Source organism: Tinamus guttatus, unplaced genomic scaffold (assembly GCF_059628265.1).
Source record: "Tinamus guttatus ecotype Peru unplaced genomic scaffold, ASM5962826v1 Tinamus_guttatus_pri_ptg000117l, whole genome shotgun sequence".
NCBI classification, from domain to species: Eukaryota; Metazoa; Chordata; class Aves; order Tinamiformes; family Tinamidae; genus Tinamus; species Tinamus guttatus.
In genome coordinates, this window is record NW_028288651.1 from 252,286 (window position 1) to 274,130 (window position 21,845).

General features: G+C 38.8%; 1 protein-coding gene across 1 annotated transcript; it reads left to right on the forward strand.

Annotated features, from left to right (window-relative positions):
- Positions 1-1,331: 1,331 nt before the first annotated feature.
- KDSR (3-ketodihydrosphingosine reductase) lies at positions 1,332-21,472 on the forward strand. Its single transcript, XM_088521335.1, has 10 exons — positions 1,332-1,469; positions 8,142-8,231; positions 9,380-9,436; positions 13,051-13,116; positions 13,315-13,410; positions 14,464-14,655; positions 16,052-16,135; positions 18,605-18,688; positions 20,503-20,604; positions 20,952-21,472. The coding sequence occupies exons 1-10, from the start codon at positions 1,362-1,364 to the stop codon at positions 21,069-21,071; spliced, it is 999 nt and encodes a 332-aa protein (XP_088377461.1). The 5' UTR covers positions 1,332-1,361; the 3' UTR covers positions 21,072-21,472.
- Positions 21,473-21,845: the final 373 nt, after the last annotated feature.

Sequence of the window (21,845 nt, forward strand, 5' to 3'; positions counted from 1 at the left end):
TAACTGCAGCAAATTCAGGTTCCCCTGGAAATGTCTTAATCCCTGCCTACAACTCTGTTCCCATTTCCACCTACTCACTTCTAATTTCCTCTCCAACATTGTTTTCACACCCTTCCACACACCCTCTTGCCTAGTGACATATATATTTATATATGTGGGGTTTTTTTGGTCTGATTGCAATCTCTCCGGGGCTGCAAGTTTGCTCTGTGCACTGCGCAAAGACACTGTATAAGAACTAATTGCAAAACTAATTGGAAGGGGATTCTTCTTCAGTTACAACTTGATAATTGCACCCTAAGGCCAGAATAGTCAGAAACATAAAAAAACAAGTATATGGGATCAGGTTATTTAGACAGCCCTAGAAAGGGTCTCCATTTTAACCCTTGTTCTGCTGTTATGTCCTAAAGCAGGGAAAAAAAAAACACTATAATCTATGTGCATTTATTCATACAAACAGCACACAAAACCTGTAGGTTCACCCAGACGCTGCAAAGAGCTAGTTTCAGTCCAGCCAAGCGGTGCGAGCTGCAGCCAGCAGCTGTTGGAGCTAAGCGGCTCTGGAGACCGGTCCTCGCCGCGCCCGCGCTTCCTGGAAGCCACGGTGTTAAGATGTGACGGGGGCTCTGAAGCTTCCCTGTCACCCAAACCACCCCGGCACCAGACGCTGCCGCCGTATGGACTTACGAGGCGCACTGCCCCGCGCCATTCCCCTTCCCGCCGGCAGTCGCCTAAGCCACCCCAACCGCTGAACGGCGGCAGAATCAGCGTTATAGCCGCTGGCGCTCGGCTTCCTCGTGTGCTTACAAAAGATAAGCACAAAGACAGGCCCCATGCTGCCGCGCAGCGTCGCCATCTATTTTCTTAATCCCAAACGGACGTTGGCCACAAACGGCCTCTCCCGCCCCTGCTTTGGGCGGGAAGCCACCGCCCGCCGTCACGTGGCAGCCCCGCCCGCCCCGCCCCGCCCGCTGGGGGCGCACGCGCAGCGCTCCCGCGCCCCCTCAGGGGGCGCTCGCCGACCGCGCGGCGCGGCGCGGCGGGGCGTGTGCGGCGGTGCTCCCTCCCCCCCGCCCCGCAAACACCTTGCGGCTCCAATCCGCGCGCCGCGTCCCGCCCCGCCAGCCAATCCCGTGGCGTCCTCCCCTTCCGTCTCTGGCCAATCCCGGCGCCGCGCCTGCCGCGCCAGCCAATGAGCGCGCGGGGCGGTGGGTGCGCACACTCCCCCTCCCGCCGGCGGCAGCCGCGCTCGACACCCCGCTCCTGTGGCGCTCGCGGCTCCGCCCCCCGCGGCCCCGCCCTTTCCTGCTGCGGCCCCTCGGGCCCTGCCGCCGCCTCCCGCCCGCCCGCCCGCCCGTCCGGCCATGCTGCTCCTGGCGGCCGCTTTCATCGTGGCCTTCGTGCTCCTGCTCTACATGGTGTCGCCGCTCATCAGCCCCAAGCCCCTCAAGCTGCCCGGCGCGCACGTCGTGGTGAGTGGGCGCCCGCCGCGGCCTCCGACGCCGCGCCGCGCGGCCGTTTCGCCCGTTGCGCCGCCGCGGGCGGCCGTTGGCGGCGGGGAGCGGGTGGCGCGTGCCCGAGCCGGGAAGGAGCATCCCGCGGCGGGGTCAGCTGCGGGCTTGGGGGTCACTGGCGGCTCCCGAGGTAATTTGGCAGCCCCCTCAGCGACCTCAGTGTCAAGCCCCGAGTGACGAGGACATGACCCGTGCGGGCGGCTCGGACAAGCGGTGCGGTCTAGGCTCTCTGCAGGCAGTGCCCTGAGTCGCCAGGAGCACAGGCCGGCACCGCTCCCAGTGGTGCTTTTTTGGGGTATTGACTCGGTGTGCCTCACGCTGCCGCTTGCAGCGCGTTTTATTCTTCTCTTAGCACCTGCCGAGGTACTGGAGCCGTATGCGCAAAAGGCAGCGTCCCTGCTTTGCCTGCTCTGAAAGGTGCATCGGGCTGAAGGAGCAGGGAGGCTAGCAGGCTAACGTGAAGGAAGTGGTCAGATGACACATACGCATCTTCTCATCTTTGCGTGGATATCCATGTCTCTAGGCAGTGTTTTGAGTGCATATTGTTAGCGTGGTAGAAATAAGGCTTTAGAAATAAGTTTTCAGCAGAATGTGCTGCTGAAACAATTCATGATTAGTGCACCGCAAAAAGTTATTAATGAATGTATTGCTTGGGGTGGGGTGGAAGGGGTAGGAAGGAGAGCTGTACCGAGATGCTTGCAGATGGAGCAAGAAGTTGGGAGTTTGGTCATGCAAATGAGTTACGTGGTTAAAGGAATTGGGGCCTTAAAATTAGCTCTTTTGACTTAGCTTTAGATGCCTAAGATATGCAGAGAAGCTGTAGCTCGCAGTTTATTAAAACTTGCCTTCGAGTGGAGTTTGCAGATGCCCTGTGTTTCAGTGGGAGTTGGGGATAATCCTCCCAAAATTAAGCGTTTTATCTAAAAATGAGTTTGCAGCTACTGTAAATTACAGTTTTTGAGTTTGGGGTGATGGCTTATTTTTTTCTGTTCATTTATTGTTCAAGTTTATTTGAAGGATGCAGTAATCCCAGAATAATTTACACCTGTGCAAGTTGCAGCAGTATTCCTAAATTGCTTTATGCAATACTGTATTACTTGAGTACTGAAACCTGAAACTGCCTTTGCAGCATCATATACCGTGTGACATAAGTTAGAAGTTGCATTAAGGATTTCTAGCTATGGGTGTTTGTCTCCACAGGAGTAATGCTACTGAAGCAGGAAGTTTTAGAAATCCTTCAGTATTGAAAAAGAGCAAAGGTGAAGCAGACTTAAGGGGTTCATCTGTGCATCTTATGCAGAAATGGCAGCAATAAGAAGTTTAATGGGTTTTTCTTTGAATTGTTGGTATTTTGCTTCCTATATTCTGCTTTTATTCCAAGTTCTACTTTTTGTTTATGGGTTAAACTTTTTATCTAAAAGCTACTGTGCTGTTTTTCATAAATGAAATGACTCTTTTTTTAAAAAAAAGTCACATTGAAAATGATGGAAATATTCTCTAACAAGAATACACTCTTCCCTATCCCGTAAACACTACTGCTAATTACATTAGCAGTTTAAGGTGAATTTGGCACAAGTAGAGGTCTCAAAAGAAAGTAAGTATTTGTGCAATCTCTATAAAACTGAAAATCCAGCTAGAGAAATCATTGTATTAGAATATTCATGAAGGAAAAAGCTGTAGATTTATCTCAGTTTCATGAAACAAGTGTTCAGGAAAATAATTTTATTAAGACCGCTGCTGGTGGAACTACTTGTTTTACTTTGGTGTTGGTTCGATGCCTAAAATATTTAGGAAAGCTAATGCTATACAGAACAGTTTTTACCAAGTTCATTGTGTCTTAGATTTGTAGGTTCCATTAATAATAGCTCTGTATATTTGGCTGATTTTCTAGTGTAATGTGCGAGGGGGAAAAATACTGGATAATGGTATTGTAAGCTAGAAATCTTATTTAGGGACAATTTCCATGCTGTGTGTCCAAAGTGAGTTTACACATCATATATCGAATGTCCTTTTCTACTGAAATGACAGACTTCTGGAAATTATTTAAGGGCCGTAATATTTAAGACCTTCTACTCAAGTCTTGAGGTCCAGAATCTAAATACATAATTTTCTTATATAGTTTTCTTCCAGTATATGCCTGGATTCCGATAAGACTGTAGCTCAGCACTATAGTTCAGCATTTAATAAGCTTTATCAGGCCTCAGTTAAATCCAGTCTATCTTTCTGGAAATTTCTATATTACAGTACATCTTTAATAGCATTTAGCTAAATTATGTATTAACATTTACACATACTTTTTTTTTTTTAGTGCGAGAAAAGGGAATAAAGAACTGTAAATTGCATTATCCCTTTTGAAGGAGCAAATTATCACTTTTCCATAATATAATTTTTTAAGATACATTTCAATAAATACTTCTTATGCTTCAGAAATAGTTTTATTTGGAAACTATTCTTTCTTTGAAAAGGAAGTCTTTATGTTTCTGGAGGGAGGGTATTATGTAACTTCAGATACTATTTCAGATGTTCTTACGTACTTACTCATTTGTTCTTTAATTTTCAGTTTGTCGGGATTTTTTTCACTCATCCTATATAAAAATTACACCTCTACACTGCTAATTGCTATTTTATTATATTTATTGCTTGAGTTGAAACTGAATAACTGGCCCTGACAGTCTTTTGGGGATAGAGAGGTGAAGCAGAATGCACTTGTTTGTTTGATTGTTTTGTTGTTAGTTTTCATTGTTTTTTTCCTCTGTTCTCTGCCAGAGTCAGCTGTGTAATGAAGATGCTCACTGTTATGCCAGGCATGTTTTCCAGAGGAATCATGGTTGTATGAATCTCTTTCTTTGAAAATAATAGAACTCCTATTCATGGTGGAGATCTGCAGACCTCTAAATTACTAGTGGTCTTTTTTTTTTTTTTTTTTCCCCTCCTCCTCTCAGTTGTGTATTGTGGTCCCAGTAAGCACCATTAAATAAAAATGACTTCTCTGCCGTCAAATTATTTCAGGCATTTAGATGTATAAGATTCTTTGCTTTATTTCCGGCTTGAAATGAAAAGTCTTCTAAAATGAAGAATATAAAAGGTGTTTCTGTGCATTAAGGATGCTGCTGCTTATGCTGAAATTCTCCTTGTTTTTTAAATTTTTTTCTCTTCTTTCCTCCTCTTTCCAAAGCCTGAGAATGATTTTCATGTAGCTTTTATTTTGCCATAGGCTTTAACTTTCTTCTCAGGTCACAGGCTACATGCTAACCCACATTACCTATAAGAATAAACAATTCTTTGAATAGTTGGCTGTAACTGTCAACAGGAAATTGAGGATAGATAGGATAAGGCTGTCATCCGTGCTTCACATGCATCAAACAGCCCGGTGACAGATATTGCACCTTCCTTACCTTCCTCCTTTTTCTTTCTGTCTCTCTGCAAAGGTACTTTGCTTTGATGTGACATAAACCCATGGGTTTGCAGCAAAAGCAGTGTTCTGTTAACTCCATGGATAATGTTTAGAAACTGTTCTTGCTAAGAGAACATCATTTGCTTCCCTCTGCTCCGCCTTCCTTTTTTTTTTTTTTTTTCCCCCACCTCCCCCCCCCCCCGCATTAACTTTTCTAAAAAACATGTTGCAATTTCTGCAAAACTCCGAATGCCCTTTATCAAAGTTTGTGGACTAGCCATGGCAGACTATGAAGATACTGTCTGTTTGCAAGCACCTCCCATTCAGACTGTTCAGAGCTAAACGCCTGTGGAAGGGTCAGCTCTGGTCATTGGCCATTCCTGTGCTGAGCAGGACCTGGTAACAGTTGTGGGCTTGAGTCGTCTGTAAGGAGCAACAGTCTTGGTGTCAGCATTGAGGCTCTGGTATGGGGAGTGGTGTGCCCTGTGGTTTGGCTGTGTTTGAATGGTTCAACAAGAGGTCATTTTGAATGTAGTCAGGCATACTAACCACTTGGAGCAGATTACAGGGAGGTTCTGGTTCACAACAACTAAGTACCTTATGTTAAAGTACCATCTAAAAACAGGAAGCCAGTTTGCATTCAGTGCTGCTAAGTAAAAGGTAATGAGTTCTGTAATTTACCTAACAGATTTCATAGATTCAGTTAGCCTAGCTTCATTATGACACAAACCTAATATTTTACTAGTGTTCTCAATTGTTATCTTGGCATTCGTGGTGAATGTTACTGAAAGATGTGTGCATTAGTGACAACATCCCACGTATTAGTAGCAACCTCCCACCTAACTAGAAGAGCTCTCTGCTAATTGATTCTGCCTTTTGTCAGTGATGTATCTGATGTGAGAGCCATTCAGTGTGCTCTGGCATGACTAAATAGACTTTTTTTTTTTTTTCCCTTTTCTGCATGGCTTCAGAGGTTGTCTTTCTGAAGTGAATGTTAGAATCGTCAGAAAAGTGAAAGCCATGATGAGAGTAGCTTCATCTTCAAAAGTCCTCAAGCCCTGGTCTACTTGACCTCTTTGTGATACTCAGCCATTTGTGCAGGCAGCAATCAGATGTCTCTTGACTCATTGATAAGGCAAAAAATGGTATTGGGACAAGTCTTCCTTGTGCATTCATTAGTTGCTCTTATGTTGAAAATCAGTAAAAGTAGCTCATAAGTGCTTTTGAACTCGGGTCAATCTGAATATATCAAATTGAGTTTTTTAATTCTTCCAGTGATGTACTGAAATGTGAGCTCTTCTGTGAGTACTCTCAAAATCTTAACTTCTCTCCATCATGAAGTATTTCATTTTGGGGTTTTACTGAAGTCCCAAAACATTTGTACACACCCACCTGTGTGTGCACATGTCCACACATGCATGTGCACACACCCGAAATTGCAGACCTACTTTGCTCTAAAAGCAGTTGCTCTTGGGTTGGAGTACTAAAGACCAGCGCTGTCATTTCCAGAAGTGGCACTGTGTCCAAGAGTCATCTCTAGGTGTTTGTGCAGTGAAGTTAATCTTGCAGATAGTCAATTAGAAGATAATATGAAGCAACTATTGCTAATAACAGAGGAAGCCTGAAGAGATTAGGCCAAGCATGTGAGTACTACTCCTATTTCTCTTACTCTGTGATTGCAGACAAACAAGTCAAAAGCTGCAGACCATGTTGTAAGTATTTGTTTGCTGAGATTATTTTCCATATGCTAAGCTGTTTTTTGAAGGCTAGTGATAAAACGCTCATGTGAAAGAAGAGTTTGGTGACTCATGGAAGTGTACTTCTGGAGTTCTGACTCTTCATATTCTTTCCTTCCCCCAGGAATGGAAGGAATGTTTTGAGGATGTGTCTATGAAAACAGAACTATTTTGCCATGAGAAACCTTTTTCAAATATTTCAATATCAAGGCTTTTGATAGGCATGTGCTTAGAGAAAGAGGAGCTTGGCTCTTCTACTGCCTCCATTTTCCTTTATCAAAAATGAAGATGATAGTTTACTTTCAAAAAACCTTTTGAACAGTTTTCATGAAGAACAACAACAAAAAAGACTCCTCACAGAGGAATCTGTATCACATTTTCCAATTATTAGGAAATCTCTATTGCAGAATTTAGTAGCTTGTTTTCTTTACAATAACTAGTTCTAGCTATTTTGCTGCAATATTTTCTCACTTATTCCCTAATAGCATATTTAAATTTGTTTTGAGCAATTTGGGCATATAAAGAAGGTATCTGTGTGTGTTTTTTTTGTTTAAGGGCTAAAGGCCTGCCTGAATGAGACTGTGTTTATGGGAACTTGTAACATGTCATCTGAAAGGCAATATAAGACAGGCATTTTTCTTTTTAGTCAAAAAGAGGTCAGGAATGCCCTCTATTCCATGTTCTGTGTGGAATTCAGGTGTAGATGTTTTGAGGGAAGCAAGAAAGGTGTTAAGGTGGTTTTAACCTGTAATTAGTGTAAATTGGCATAGCCTCTGCTTCTGCAACCTATGATACAGTCCTGTAGCCATCACTCTGTATTTGTCTCCAGACAAACTGTTATTTCCTGTTTGTGTGTTAGACTCTTCCTCTATACCATAATTTTGAATAAGAAAATGTAATGAAGGCTTGGCTCCTGGGATCTGCACCCAGCTGAAATTGATTGATGGTAGAGACAGCCCAAAGACCTGATTGGAGGGTGGCTAGAGACAAAATATGAAGAACAACTGTTGTATTTGTTTTTGTGGATTTTTTGATTTTTTGTTTGTTTTTTAAATCCTGTTTATGTTTACATGATCTATATTTTTTCTTTCTACAGGTAATTTGAATTGTGATCAGTTGTGGAGGGACAGTATATAATCGGGTTCTTATCTCTAACATTAATAATTTCAAGTTCCAAACTATATCAGTCTTTTTAGAAATAACACACAGAGCTTGATCAAAAACATATGAGAGTCTGCATGGGAGTGGATATAAGTGTCTCTGCGATAAGAAATGAGGGGGGGGAAAAAGCATTGAGGTATAATTTCGGTTTTGGGATAGAAACAGAGATTCATCAGTATATTTTTAGTTCATGTTATGTTAACTAGTTTTGTGTGTTCAGACTTCATTGGATATTTAATCTCAGTGCATGTTTGGAATTTTAATTTCATTTGGCTTTTATGATATGGGAGAAGGGATGAGAATAATAGACTAATGCTGCCATTTTTAAATAACTTTTAGGTAACTGGAGGCTCCAGTGGAATTGGAAAATGTATTGCTATTGAATGTTATAAGCAAGGTGCTTTCATAACACTGATTGCAAGAGATGAGGTAAATTTATGTGTTCCTTTACTGGCTGAAGTGTGTTCGCAAATCTTTCTTGGTGGGGAATCATTTTGGAACTGGTAACTAGTCATGCTTCTTTTTCATTGTACTTAAGGGGATTCTACTTATTTCTAATCAGTGCACTGGGGGAGGGAGGGAAGGAGGTTGCCTACATGTTACCCAGTGTTGCCCAGCACAGAATTTGTGGTAAGCTTGGCTTAAAACTCTGACAAGTTCTGTTGCTTCTGTTAATGGCATCTTGTGCTTTTAATGCCTAAATTTGTGGTACATGAAAAAAGCAAAAAGAGTCCTGTACTTTCCAAAAGTGTAAAATTTTCCTACCATAAATGAAAACTGTGAAATTAAGAATAAATACTTCAAATTCAGAGGATAATCTGGGGCCAGATAATCATTTCATTGTACCTTATATTAGTCAAAAGCTACTCATCAAGACATTTCATGTCCTTTTTGTTTATTTGTTTGCTTCTTTAAAGATAACTTAGTAAAATTTACTTGGAACTACTAAGTTTTAACAATGGAGTATTTGATTGGGGAGAAAAGTAATTCTTCAGGAAATAAAAGCTCTTAAATTGCATGTGTGCATGCACACACACACACTAATATCTGCTTTTCAGTGTTCAATAACTTAAATTGAGGACTGACTTTGCATAACCTTGGGTAGAGCTACAGTTGTGTGTGTTTTTTTTTGTTTGTTTGTTTTTGTTTGGTTAGTTGGGTTTTTTCTTCTTCTGGAAGAGAGCATGACAGTTGGAATTTACTGAATTTTCATTTAACTTCTATGGTAATTCTGTGACATTTATGTGCTTCAGAATAGTGTATGCAATATTATATAAATATAAAAGAAATACTTAAAAATAGTTTTAGGTCTTCTGGGCAGTTACATGAAACAGAAGCAATAAATCTACTATAGAAATCTTTCTAAATTTAGTAGATAAAGTGAAAAACTGATAAATGAGTTCTGCTATCTTAATGAAGCTGGTGTTTTGATCATATATTCATCAATTTGTAAGATGTCAATTTTATATGTATTTGAAGGTAACTTTTTTAGAGAACATTTTAACCCATTATGGAAATATTGAAGACTAACATGCCATTAAAATGCAATGCTTTAGCTGTTCTTATATCCATTTCAGAACAAGCTGTTGCAGACCAAGAAGGAAATAGAAAAGTATTCTGTTAATGATAAGCAGGTAAGATCACTGCTACAAATAGCTAATGTGTTTTGTTTGTAAGATAGTGACTACAGCATAAGTTTGGTAATGTCGTTTATAAAACACAAGAGTTTGATACATAATACTGAGACCTCACTTATTTTTATTTGAATTCAAAAAATACCTGTCTGCCTAAAATGCAGTATTTTGCACTCTACCGCATTTTATGTCACTCAGCAAGTGCATCAGTCTGCTTTTCTCAGAGGAAAAGATCGATGCCTTCAACTGTAGGTGTTATAGACATTTTTAGATATCTGTCTTTTGCAGCTATTAGTAGATAAGCATTTGTAGTTTTCAGGATCAAGTGGAAGACATCTCCACCTAAAATCCCCCTCACAACTTTTTACAAGCCGTAAATATGGCTGTTGTCTTGTAAAAGAAGCTTGGATGCTTCTTTTCGTGGTTTAATGCACTTTGCCATGTTTATTCTTTTCATTGATAAAGCACTCTAACAGATAAATTTTGTGAAGTTCTGAGCCTTGCAAGTGCTAAAAGTTCAGCGCGCAATTAATTCAGAGCTTTGGTGAATAAATAGTATGCGCATTGTTTTAGAGCTCTTCTGAGGTACCACTTTAAAGGAGTTAAGTTTGTTGTTTTTAAAAAAATCAAGATGAATCTCTATTTTTTTCACAATATTACTAATCAAGGAGAGAGGGGAACAGTGAGATCGCTGTGTTCCAGATCTTTGTTACTTATATGATTACAAATTCATGCAATTTATTTGGTAGTTTTAGGTGGTAAGGGATACTGTTTCTTATTGACTGTAGTGAATACATAAGTTTAGTTTGAGTTGGTAAAATTTGATAGTATGTTGAAAAGAAACACTGAAAAAAAAGCCCAAAGTTTGGAAGCATGTTATCATTAGATGGCACTTTATTTTCTCAATACTTCCACTTATAAAATCCTGTCTTCACTTGCTAATACCTGTAAAATTGGCCAAATTGAGAGGGGGGTTCTGTTTTTCACCTCTCTATACCGTATTACTCAGATCAACCTTGTTTTGAAAATTTAAGCCACTTGAAGTGAGGATGGACTATCCTTTTTCCATTAAAAAAAAAAAAAATCAACCAAACACGGAAATAGTTTTCTTTTAGCTGCCCTAGTAGTTTCCCAAGCTTTCCAAGGAAGATAATCCCTTGTGAAACAGTGTGTCAGGATGTTCTTGTTTAAAATCTTCCTGAGCTTGACGGACTTTTTAGTAGTACTTGATGCCTACTCACTGGTTACTTGTTAAAATCTCAGAAAGTACCTTCAACCCCAATGTGGACTAAAGAGGACTTTTTCTGTAGTAGCATCCTTAGGCTTGCGTAGTACTAGGGATGATGGAGGTAGCCTGAGTCTTCTGTACTTGTTGCTGGGTTGTAGGCTCCCAGAGGGAGTCTCACTGACCCCTTTTCAAAGAATAGAACTGGCGAGGAGTTTGGAGCACAGTTTGCACTGACACATCAGACAAGAATTGGGAGTGGGGATAGCTGGACTGAGAGAGATACAAAAAGATTAGGGAATGAGTTCAGGGAAGGATGATGTCTGGAAAGCATCTGCTTCACAGGTGGATTGCTCCATTTACTAGATGAGAGACTAGGAGGCAAAGACTCTGAGAAAAAACTACTTTTTATATTATTATCTAACATCAAAATTTGTCTCTTGCTGCATGCATGGAACCAGGTTGCATGGGCAACATAGTTTCTGGCACCTGTGTACATGCTAGTGTTTGGCTTGGCAAATGTTCCTTTAAAAGCATTTGCATGTGATTTATTTAGAGTGCTGATGGTGCAGCTTTTATGGTTGAAGCTTTGCAATAAGACTAAATATTTGCCCTTAGAATGGTGTGTGGTGTTTTTTTTTTTTTTTTTTTTTTTTTTAATTTTTAAATCCATTTCCTGGTATGGAATCCTCCCGGTTACTTCACAGGGAGTTGAATGTAGCTTCTATTGTGAAAGCTACATTAAGAGCAAACACAATGCATCCTTTGGAACAAAAGGTGAGGAATGAGTGGGGAAATTAGACTGTTTCTGGCAGCATACTCTGTTTCCCACAGTGCGTGCTCTGGAAAGTGAGAGTAATGAGTATGTTTTAACAGAAGATGAAAACAGAAGCATAATAGAAGCAAAGAAGTTAATTATAAAAAGTTACAGTAGGCAATAAAAGTGGAGGTAGCTTTCGGGTATGTTGCTTGCTGTATGAATGACAGGTATATGGAGTCTGGAACATTAATCAGTTGTTCTAATTCTGATACAGAACTGTCATTTGAACAGTAGAAGCCTCACTGATCTTACTGAGACATCCAGTTAATATTTCAATGTCTCCTTCACTCAACTATTATTCTCTTCTCAAATTTCCATAAAAGTTAAGTACTTGCAAAAGGTAATAAATGCCCCAAGGTGGGGGGGATGCATGAAGATCCACCAATAACTCGCACCACAAGTTCACTTTGATGTCCAAATTCCTGCAGTCCTGGGAGGCAGGAGTAGCCAACCTGCTGCACAGGAATGGCAAGCAGATTCTGTTGATGCAGCCTGACCAGGGGCAAAACTCTGGTTTAGATGCATGACTAGGTGCCACAGCACTCAGTTATGCTGTAGTAACTTCTTTGTGTCCCCATACTTTGTGACAGGTGGTCATGAGGATACTAATGACAAACTGGTGACTGGAGTTTGCAGTGATCTCACTGACCTTGGGGTATCACTTATAACCTGTCCTTCCTTTGGCCATAAGTCATTTTGAAGGAGCTCCAAAAGTGAGATTTTGAGACTGCCTGAAGCTTTCAAACGATAAGTGCCTAACTTCCATCTGCAACAAAAAAGATACTACTCTTACCAGTTGTCTTTTCCTCCCTGGGCCAGTGTTCATTTTCCTGTGTCTGTATCTTGAAAACTAAAAAGCCCATGGTCTCTGGTTGCCATATACATACTTGTGACGTTGTGTCACCCATCAGTCTCTCATAATTTTTAACTCTGATACAGCTAAAGTTAATCTTCTTAAAAAGATTGTGGAAAAAGATGGCCAGTGTATATCATCATTCTAAAAAGTTTTCAGCTTTTTTAATGCTTGTGCTTTATAAGTTCTAGGAAATGTCTTTTGTGGTGGGATTTGTGCAGTTTCAGAGCAAGATTCTGCAATCATGGTCTTCTGTGATTTGCAAAAAAGTGTTCTTGTTTTTGTTTATTGTTTGTTTATTTGTTTTTTTTTTTCTTTTCTCACCTTAAAAATAAGGCTGGGCCACACTGGTGGTTTGACTTGTGTTTAGTACTAATAAAAGTTCAGCTGCGGCATTTTTACTGCTTTAACTGGAATATTTGTTGCTAAACTTAGGTAAATAACTTAAGCCATAGTGCGTTTTAATACAGTAAATTAGAAGTTCTATTTTGCGTGTGAGTAGCTGCTTGGAGGATCATGAAGTGTTCATACATTAACATTGTCTTTATTTTACTAGAATAAATGGTAGATGGAATATTGCTTTCTTCAATGTGGGAGAAATAAGAACTGTTCTGTCAAAATTACTTTTTCTGGAAAAGATATATTGCTGGGTTATGTGGAGTCCACAGTTGTTTGGCTTATATTGTAAAGTATTCTTTCACCTTTATTTTTTTTAGGTTGTGCTGTGTATTTCTGTTGATGTATCTAAAGACTATGAACTGGTGGAGAATGTTCTAAAACAAGTAAGGAATTAACTGATTTATCAGGGTTTCTTAAAGTTTCCTAAGCAGCTTATCTGTATGCAATGCATTTCTGATGGAAATAGTTGCTTATAACGATACTGGTAACTGTGGGGTGTTTTTGTGTGTGTGTGTGCGCGCGTGTGCTAGAGAAAGGCTTCTTGCTAATGAAAGTTTCTTAACCTCCACTCCCTGCTCCAGGCTCAAGAGAAGCTGGGGCCAGTTGACCTGCTTGTAAACTGTGCAGGAACGTCAGTTACAGGAAAATTTGAGGACATTGAAGTGAATTCTTTTGAAGTAAGTGAGCGTATTTTGTTGTATGAATGATTTGTTAATCAGCTGTTCCAACAATTAAACCACAGTCAGGTACCTTTGTAGAGTTTGTATTAATAACTACACGCATGATCAATGATAGCTTTCTGAGCTAGAACATATCTTTAAATTTGCAAGGGTTGGAGTTGTTTTTTTATCTAACTTGGTCAACTGATAAGATAGAATAGTGAGTTCTCCCTTTGGGACAGGATGAGTCCTCAAGATGGCAAAGGAGCCTCATGTGTCTTTTTGTAGCCCAGTGCACTGTGGAAGGCACTGAATTGGTCGCGCTCTCTCTCTCTCTCTTTCTGTTCCCCTCCTCTTTAGGTGAACATGTTTTTTCATACTTTTTTCACCCATTTGAGAAAAATCTGATTGTCAGATCAATCCTGAGATGTCCAGGTTGTTTGCAGATTGAAAAGCTGTTGCTCTGATGGAGTAACAGAGATTACTCTGTACAGATTTAAAAAAAAAAAAAAAAGATTTGGTTATCGATTTCCCCATCACATGGATGGTACAGCCTACTGGTTGTGTTGTAAACCTCCTGGAGAGTGGAATTAAAGACTTCCCCTTATCCTGTCACAGATTTAAAATCTCAAAGGAATAAAGACCTAGATTTTTTTTCCTTGTTTCCTGTTTTAGAAAGCTCTTTAAACTTTCAGTATGTTTTCATAAATCACGCATAAATGGATTGCTTCCCGGACACTGTTTAAGTCAGATTCTTCCTAAAATATGTTGTTTCTTTTTCCCTCATGAAGGCCATTGTTTCACAGTATTATCAGTATCCTAAATGCTATTAAGACTTGTTTATTGAATGGATTTTCTTCTTGACTTGAGATGAGATTCTTGGCTATAAACAGTTTGTGAAAAGGTGGATTAGAAAGCAATTGTTCTTGCTTTGCCAGCTGGTAGGCCTGCAAATTCAGTTACGCTTATTAATAAAATAGCCTGAAATGTTTTTTTGAGAAATGATACCAAACATTTGAAGGCTGCTGAATCTGCATATCCTTAAATACCACATTGATATCGTTTATGCAGAGGTTAATGGGAGTCAATTATCTGGGTAGTGTTTACCCAAGTCGTGCAGTAATTTCTACCATGAAGGAACGGCGGATGGGAAGGATTGTGTTTGTATCATCTCAGGCTGGGCAGTTGGGCCTGTTTGGTTATACGGCTTATTCTCCAACAAAGTTTGCTCTTCGAGGACTGGCTGAAGCCCTGCAAATGGAGGTATGTGTAAAATAAGTATTTTTGTTTAAATATACATATATGTAACTAATAGCCCAGCAAATATAAATCATTTTTTTTCTCTTATTTGTCTTGTGCAACACTGCTGGTGTGTGCTGTTGGCTGCTTTTTGGCATCAGTACAATGATATTATTCTGGATAAAGCTGCAGAAGCTAAGGTGATTTCAGTTGCATAAGCTCACCATGTGTGCAAACTTTTTAACTGAAAAGGCTTAGACTTTTCACTCAAGACTTAAAATCTATTTCAAAGTTCTCTTATGAGAACATAATAGTATTTAAAGGCTCCATAAATGTACAAGCAGGCACTACTAAAGTCATAAGTTCCAAAGCTCTCTATGAGGCCATGGCAAGTGCTGTGAGAAGCATATGAAACTTCTCAAACTCATCATTGCAGTAAGACAGGTAAAATCAATATGAAATTGATACCTTCAGCTGTTGTTCTTCTGTTAGGTGCATATATTTCAGTTGTCCAGAGTATATATGAAATGTTTGATTCTACATGCTTTTAATGTCCTCATTTGTAATGCTTTCTATTCAGTAGTTTTTTGCCTTGATCAGAATGAGAGTGAGTGGTAAAGCTGCCTCTCAACTGTTTAATGGCTGCTAAATAAAACAATGTGACTGAAGAATCTTTCTTCAGACACCCTGAATATCAAGCTGGTGAAAGGTTCTTTTTTTTTTTTTTTTAAGATTGAATTCTTTAAAAATAGACAGTTTATGGACCTGTGGAGTGGTTCTTCAGTACTTTCATACAGAGTGCTTTGTAATATAAGTAAAAAATGCTTAGGGCTTTACAATATTTTACCTTAAGTCTTTGAATGCCTTTATTGTTTGTTTGTATTGCAATACAAATTTGCAGTATTTCCAAGTTTATTTCACAGGTTCAGAAGCCTCATGACTGCATTATGCCTTTCAAAGATACCAAACTTGAGTTTTGTTTTTTGTCTTCTTTTTACCTTTTTTCATGTTTGGCTAGCAGTGAAAATTTATTGGCACAAGCAAGTTGGGTTCTGGTGTTCAGCAGTGATTCAGCTTCCATTTAAAACTGAAATCTGAAAAATCAGAGCTAAATTATTTTCACATTTCTCCTAGATCCCTTAAAAAGCACTTGGAATTATTAAATAAATTGTCAAATGCAAAGCTTTTAGAGATTTTATTAAACAGACAAAAACCACAAATGACTAAATTCTTTGCTGTTTTATTTTTTCATTAGCTATAGCTCCAGTCTTGCGTGTGCTGGATGTAAAGGTAACTTAACGCTGCAAGTGGTTATACTCATGCTTGCTGTATTTCACCAAAAAAGGGAAATTAACACACTTAGGTTGACAACACTTACAGGTCCCTTATTAAGATAACATTTACTTCTGTGATAAAACAGGTAAAACCGTATAATATCTACATAACAGTGGCCTATCCTCCAGATACTGACACACCTGGCTTTGCAGAAGAAAGTAAAACAAAGGTAAATTCTTTAGTAATGCTATAATGTTTTTAGAGCTTTGCTTCGTAATAAGGAATGTATTTCAGATTTCATTCAATTCTGTAGTGCTTTTGAAATTAGAGCAGATTACGACTTTATGAAATACTTGAATTTTATCAACTTGACTATTCAGACTTAAATAGCTTATGGGATAATTTTGTGTAGTTTGTTCTGGCTTTAAGTGAAATTTATCTGAAATGCAGTGTAAAGTCTGACCACTGAATCTTGCTATGGAATAGTAAACTTTAAAAACACTGCAGTTAGTTTTCGTAGGAAAACTTAATAATCCAGAATTATCCTAGTCTTACCTCCTAATAAAATACTGTTTTGATGTTTGTGGCAGATCAAAAATGAACCAAAGTTCTTTCAGCAAACTGTGACATGTCCTCAAACAGTAAAGGGGAAAAAAAGAGGCAGGGAGGGATAGTGTTGGCAGTAGGCCTTTTTCGTTAGACTTAGCTTTAATAATGAATGTTTTGACCTTCAAAATTTATTTACCCTTCATAGCATGTCCTCACACAAAAAAGAGAAAAGGGTGGTAGAGGTGCATCCTTAGGCCCCTTGTTCAGAACGATCTCATTTAACCAGTGAAAATGTGTCTACTTTTGCATACTGTGAGCTCTAAATCTCACATTTAAGTAGACTGGCCTATTATAGATGGGCCCTCCAACGTCGTATGTCATAGGAGGTTCATTTTGGGGTTCAGTTCTATTTTCTTATATCCTTTGTATAGAACAGCAGGATTGTATAACATAACTCCTGTTTCATTACCTTCAGATAGATGTTTTATGTTAAATATATTCCACCACCATCCCCTCAAAAAGTGCCAGAATTAGGTATCTGCAGATACTTGTATAATTTGCACCTTCTTCTGGATTTACACTCTATTCATAATACTCAGTTTCATCCAAATGCATCATTAATCGAGGATAAGTCTTTTTTAAAGAGATCCAATGAGATTTGGCTTATCTTGGGGGACCTGGGGAGGACAGAGGTTTTTTTTAAAGCATTTTTTAGCCATTCTTTTAGCACATGTGCAGTCTCCAGGTGACTTGCTCCTAGCTTGATAGTTGATGAGTGCACCTCAAATCACTGCACTGTTGTGTTGCTCTAACATTACTGTTGCATGCACTCCATGCTGCTCAATTTAGAATGCCTGTTGTTGTGATATGCATCCCTTCAGGACAGCCTATTTTCTCTCTACTGATTTCTGACATTCAGTTTAAGTCCCACAGGAGATGGGGTTTTCTGGAGGGTTGTTCCCACCCGGCCTTGTTAATCAGTTTGGTAATACTAAAATTGGGGTCGGGGAAAATGTCAGGTACCAGGGTACATCCCTCTTGTGAGTTATACTTTTCTCTTCAAGATAATTGCCTGAAAAACAACAGTGCTTTGTCTGGGTGCCTAGCCCAGTATATAATAAATGAGTTTTGCTTACTTTGTCCTCAATATGTCATTAACTTTAGTTTGTCTCTCCTGAACACCTGATTTTTCTCAAACTTGATAGTATTATAATTACCTTTTTAAATTTCCCTCCCTCTTTCAGGTTTGGTTGATACTGGCAGGTAGAATCAAAAATGCTTAGGGGCAATAAGATGCAGTTCTGATGTCATAACCTGTATCTCTGGTGGGAAAGCATGTAAAAGTCACTTACTACATTTACCTGAACTTGCCATTACAAGTTGACTTGTGCCTTTTTAATTTAGTATTGTTTTTGCTTTATCAACAAAATCATTTATCATAATATATTAAGCAGTCAAACAGATTGCCATGCATTTAGTTTCCATCAGCACTTGAATTCTTAAAAAGGCCATGAATGGCAAACTTGATTCTAGATACTTTTAAAACGTGTTTTTAGTGTTTGTTCTTGCAGCAGGCCAGATTTTTGTTCTTGTAAAAGCAATTCTGATTGCCGAAATAACTGCTATAATTGCTTTCTGCTAGTGAGAGAAAATGGCATAAATACTCTAAAACACAAAGTAGTAAAATGCAAAGAGGAATTGTGGTTGTTGCTGGCAGATGGAATTTGAGGGGGGAAAATCTGTGTGACTTTGTTTTGCTGGAGCTCAAAATATTTTGGGCCTATCTTATTCTCCATGTCTGGTGCAAACCACAAATGAGCACGTTTTCTCATGTGTGTTGAAGACACAGTTTAAATGTTTTGATAGTTTATGTTGAAAATAAAATACTTGAGAGGGGAAGAAATTCTTTTTTTAGTAATAAAGCACAAGAAAAATATTACCCAAACAAAATTTGACTGATTACTTAATGAATTTAGACTTTTATTTATGAAGATGTTTTCACCTTTAAGGCAGTTTTTTAAGCAGGCAGTATGATATTGCTTGCTAACAGTGATAAGTGTCATCAGACAAAAGAAACAAAAGAAAAATTAATCTTGATACTTTATTTCCTCTGTGGTGTTTGTCAAACTTATACTCTTTCCTATTAAAGCCTTTAGAGACAAAGCTGATTTCTGAAACCTCATCTGTTTGCCAAGCAGAACAAGTGGCCCGAGTTATAGTCAAAGATGCCATAGTAAGTAAATAATTTAATTAAGACTTTTGTAGGGGTGACTGCATGTAATGCCTATTTAAAGATATAATAGTATGGCTAAGCTAAATGCAAAATCATTTATCTGAAACAGTGTTCTTCGGTTAGTTTGGAAGGGAAGCATTTTCTCTTTTCTCTTCTTACCAACATACCCACAAATGATTTTATACAGTTTCTTGGAACTAAAAGGTGTCTGAAGTGCATTAGACAAAACAAGATGATGCAGCAGTATGATGTCATGTCTCAAAGACAAATTATGACTTTCTTTAAAGCATTAAACTATACCGGCTTTTTATTCCTTCAGTGTTGTTTGTCTAACCTCAGAGATTCTTATTTATCTTGAACTTGAGTTAATTTTGAAATATTTTTTACAATAAATAAGGGCAGTATAGCTCTCTGGCTTTTAGCATTTTAAGTGTATAATATTTGAGTGTTTGAAAAAAAAAAAATCCTGCCCTTAATAGTTAAGCGAATATTGTCTTTCTGAGTTTTTCTTATGATTTGTGCTGTGGAATGCCTTCATTTTTTGAAAAGGAGAAGAATTGGGCACAAAGGACAGTTTGGTTATAGGCTACTAAGAATTCAAGCACATGAAATTTCACTTTCTTAAAATCTTAAAAACTATATTTTACACTTGCAAATGCTCTTGATCCTCAACATGACTTGCCTCAGCAGCAGGTGTTTAATTGTGCAGATTTTGTAATATTTTTTTCAAATACAGCACACATCATCTTGGGAGTGGTGAGTTTGAATATCCAGTACAACCTCGGACAGCATTCTGTGTTGGTACTTGCAGGAAACCAATGTCATCCCTTCTGTACTTGGAGTGCTGTATTTATTCAGATAGGATCTCTTTGCACTCAAGCCATCAGCTGAGCAACTAAAAGTAGCTCTGTACTGTAGGAACTCATAGTCCTTTCAGGTATGAGCAGGGAAATACCTCAACCAAATCTCATATCCTCTGCTATTCATAGATTCATTGCAAAACCTGATTCAGGCAAATCATCTTGTCTTTTCACTTCTCCATTCTGTGAGTCTAGACCCACATGTCCCAGAAAGCCTTTTTCTTGCATGAAGTCTTTTAGAAACAAATGGAAAAAGCTGGGGAGTTGGAACTGTAGAGCTGCCATTTCCTGACTATCAGCCAAAAAAAAATGAGGGAGAAAAAAAATAAAAGGAATTTTGGGGGTTGGACTGTCCTCCTATATCCTTTTTTCCTGCCTGCTGAATTGCTTAGCAAACTGTGTGTGTGTGTGTTGCAGTTTTGAGAAGAGCAAATGAAAATCCTGATCAGATGAAGGCATAGTTAGCACTTGTAATAGCCAAAGGAGGGGGCAGAGGGAACCTTCCTGCATAGGCAAACTAATCCTAGACAAAGGGCAAGCAGCTTTTTACTCTTCAGTTACAGCAGCAATTGGTGGCCTGTCAGAGTTAGAGTATAATGCTGTCTCTGCATCTTGTTCTCCTTGTTTGTCAATATATTTCATCTTTTCCACATGCTTTCAAGGAGGAATTTAGTCTTTTATCTATCTCGAAGAAAGCTGCAGTAGCTTAGCACACTTCTCTAAAGAGAGAAGATCATTTTTAATTGAATTTCTTTTGTTATCAATGTTGCTGCATAGCACAGTATTTTTTAATTTTCTCGTCTTAGCTGTGTTAATGTTTTTACATATAAATATTTCCTGTTATTGATTTAAGTCAACTTAGATCAATGAGAATAATGATAAAATAAACCGCATTGCGTTTTGCCACACCTGAGTAAATAACTTTTTCTTAATTACTGTTTTCCTCCCATCTAGCAAGGGAACTTTAACAGCTCAGTTGGATCAGATGGTTACATGCTATCAATATTGACCAGTGGGATGTCACCAGTGACTTCTATTACAGAAGGTCTTCAGCAGGTAATTTTGGGAAGGCCATATAATCATGATTTTTATAATCTAAAATACTTGAAAATGTAAAATGTTATGCAAGCATTGATTATTTTTCCATTAAATGGTTCTTGATTGAACCATTCTTGAGACTGAACTAATATTTATTTTCAAGCTGAAGCAGCAGTTTGGCAGGAAAGCTAAGACTCATAACAGCTACTAATCCTGAACTGTTGAACAGTGTTTCATGGTTTTCATGAGTTTGTTCTTTTTGAGGTTATATTGCATATTTGCTTGAAACATTTTTCTTTCATGGGTAAATACACTACAATCGCAGGAGGTTACATGAATTGAAAACTGTTTCTCTCTGTTTCTAGGTTGTTTGCATGGGCATTTTTCGCATCTTTGGCCTATTTTACCTAGGAAGTTTTGACAGCATAGTTCGTCGCTGCATGATGCAAAGAGAAAAGTCTGAAAGTGCAGATAAAACGGAGTAGTCTTTATTGTTAAATGGACAGAAGAATGTTAAACAGTCCTGGACAGCTTGCTGCTTAAGTGGGACTCGGTTATCTCCTGAAGGTTTTAGAGTGAAAGGATCTGGATAAGTGACAGATGAGTCCCCTCAAAAGCAATGAATGAAAATGCAAGTACAACTCCAGAAAATGCCAAACTATGCAAAAGTGTGAGGATTAGGTTTCTTTGGTGATTTTTAGTTGGAGAAAATTTTGGGAGATACTTTGTGATCTCCAGGGAGAATTTCAGAATGGACTGTGTGTGGTAATTCTGGACAAATGCTTAAGTTTTCTCACATGGGTGCTTACAGACAGAATAAGTACCATGATTTTTCTGGGCTGAAGTAGATTGAAGTCCCAGCAACACGTACCACCTTGTTGAAAACGTCTTGGGGCTGTTTTTAATTTAGAATTTTGGCAAATCTACAAGCCCTTCTGTCCGTGATAGCTTTCCTCATTCTATTCAAGATGCAAATATGCACCTTAAGATGGCAGATGTACTTGTATGATCCAAGCTTTCTCAGTCTGGGATTAATTAAGAAGTATGCATTAATATATATATACACATACTTTCTAAAGGGAGATGAAGAACCCATTCCCACAGAGAAATGCTATGAGATTGACCAGGTCTGTAGCTCTTCTGGCCTTTGAAGTATATTGTGAGCAGAAAAATCAAACCAGTATCACAAGTGTTTTATGACTTTCAGCATTTTAAGCCATTGAAATTGTTGTATAACTTTCAGATGCTTACTATTTTCT

Excerpts from the sequence above, each read along its gene's own strand:
- KDSR (XM_088521335.1), top strand. The coding sequence starts at position 1,362 with ATGCTGCTCCTGGCGGCCGCTTTCATCGTGGCCTTCGTGCTCCTGCTC. Across the intron at positions 1,470-8,141 it reads TGCCCGGCGCGCACGTCGTG|GTAACTGGAGGCTCCAGTGG; the intron begins GTGAGTGGGCGC and ends AATAACTTTTAG. Across the intron at positions 8,232-9,379 it reads CACTGATTGCAAGAGATGAG|AACAAGCTGTTGCAGACCAA; the intron begins GTAAATTTATGT and ends TATCCATTTCAG.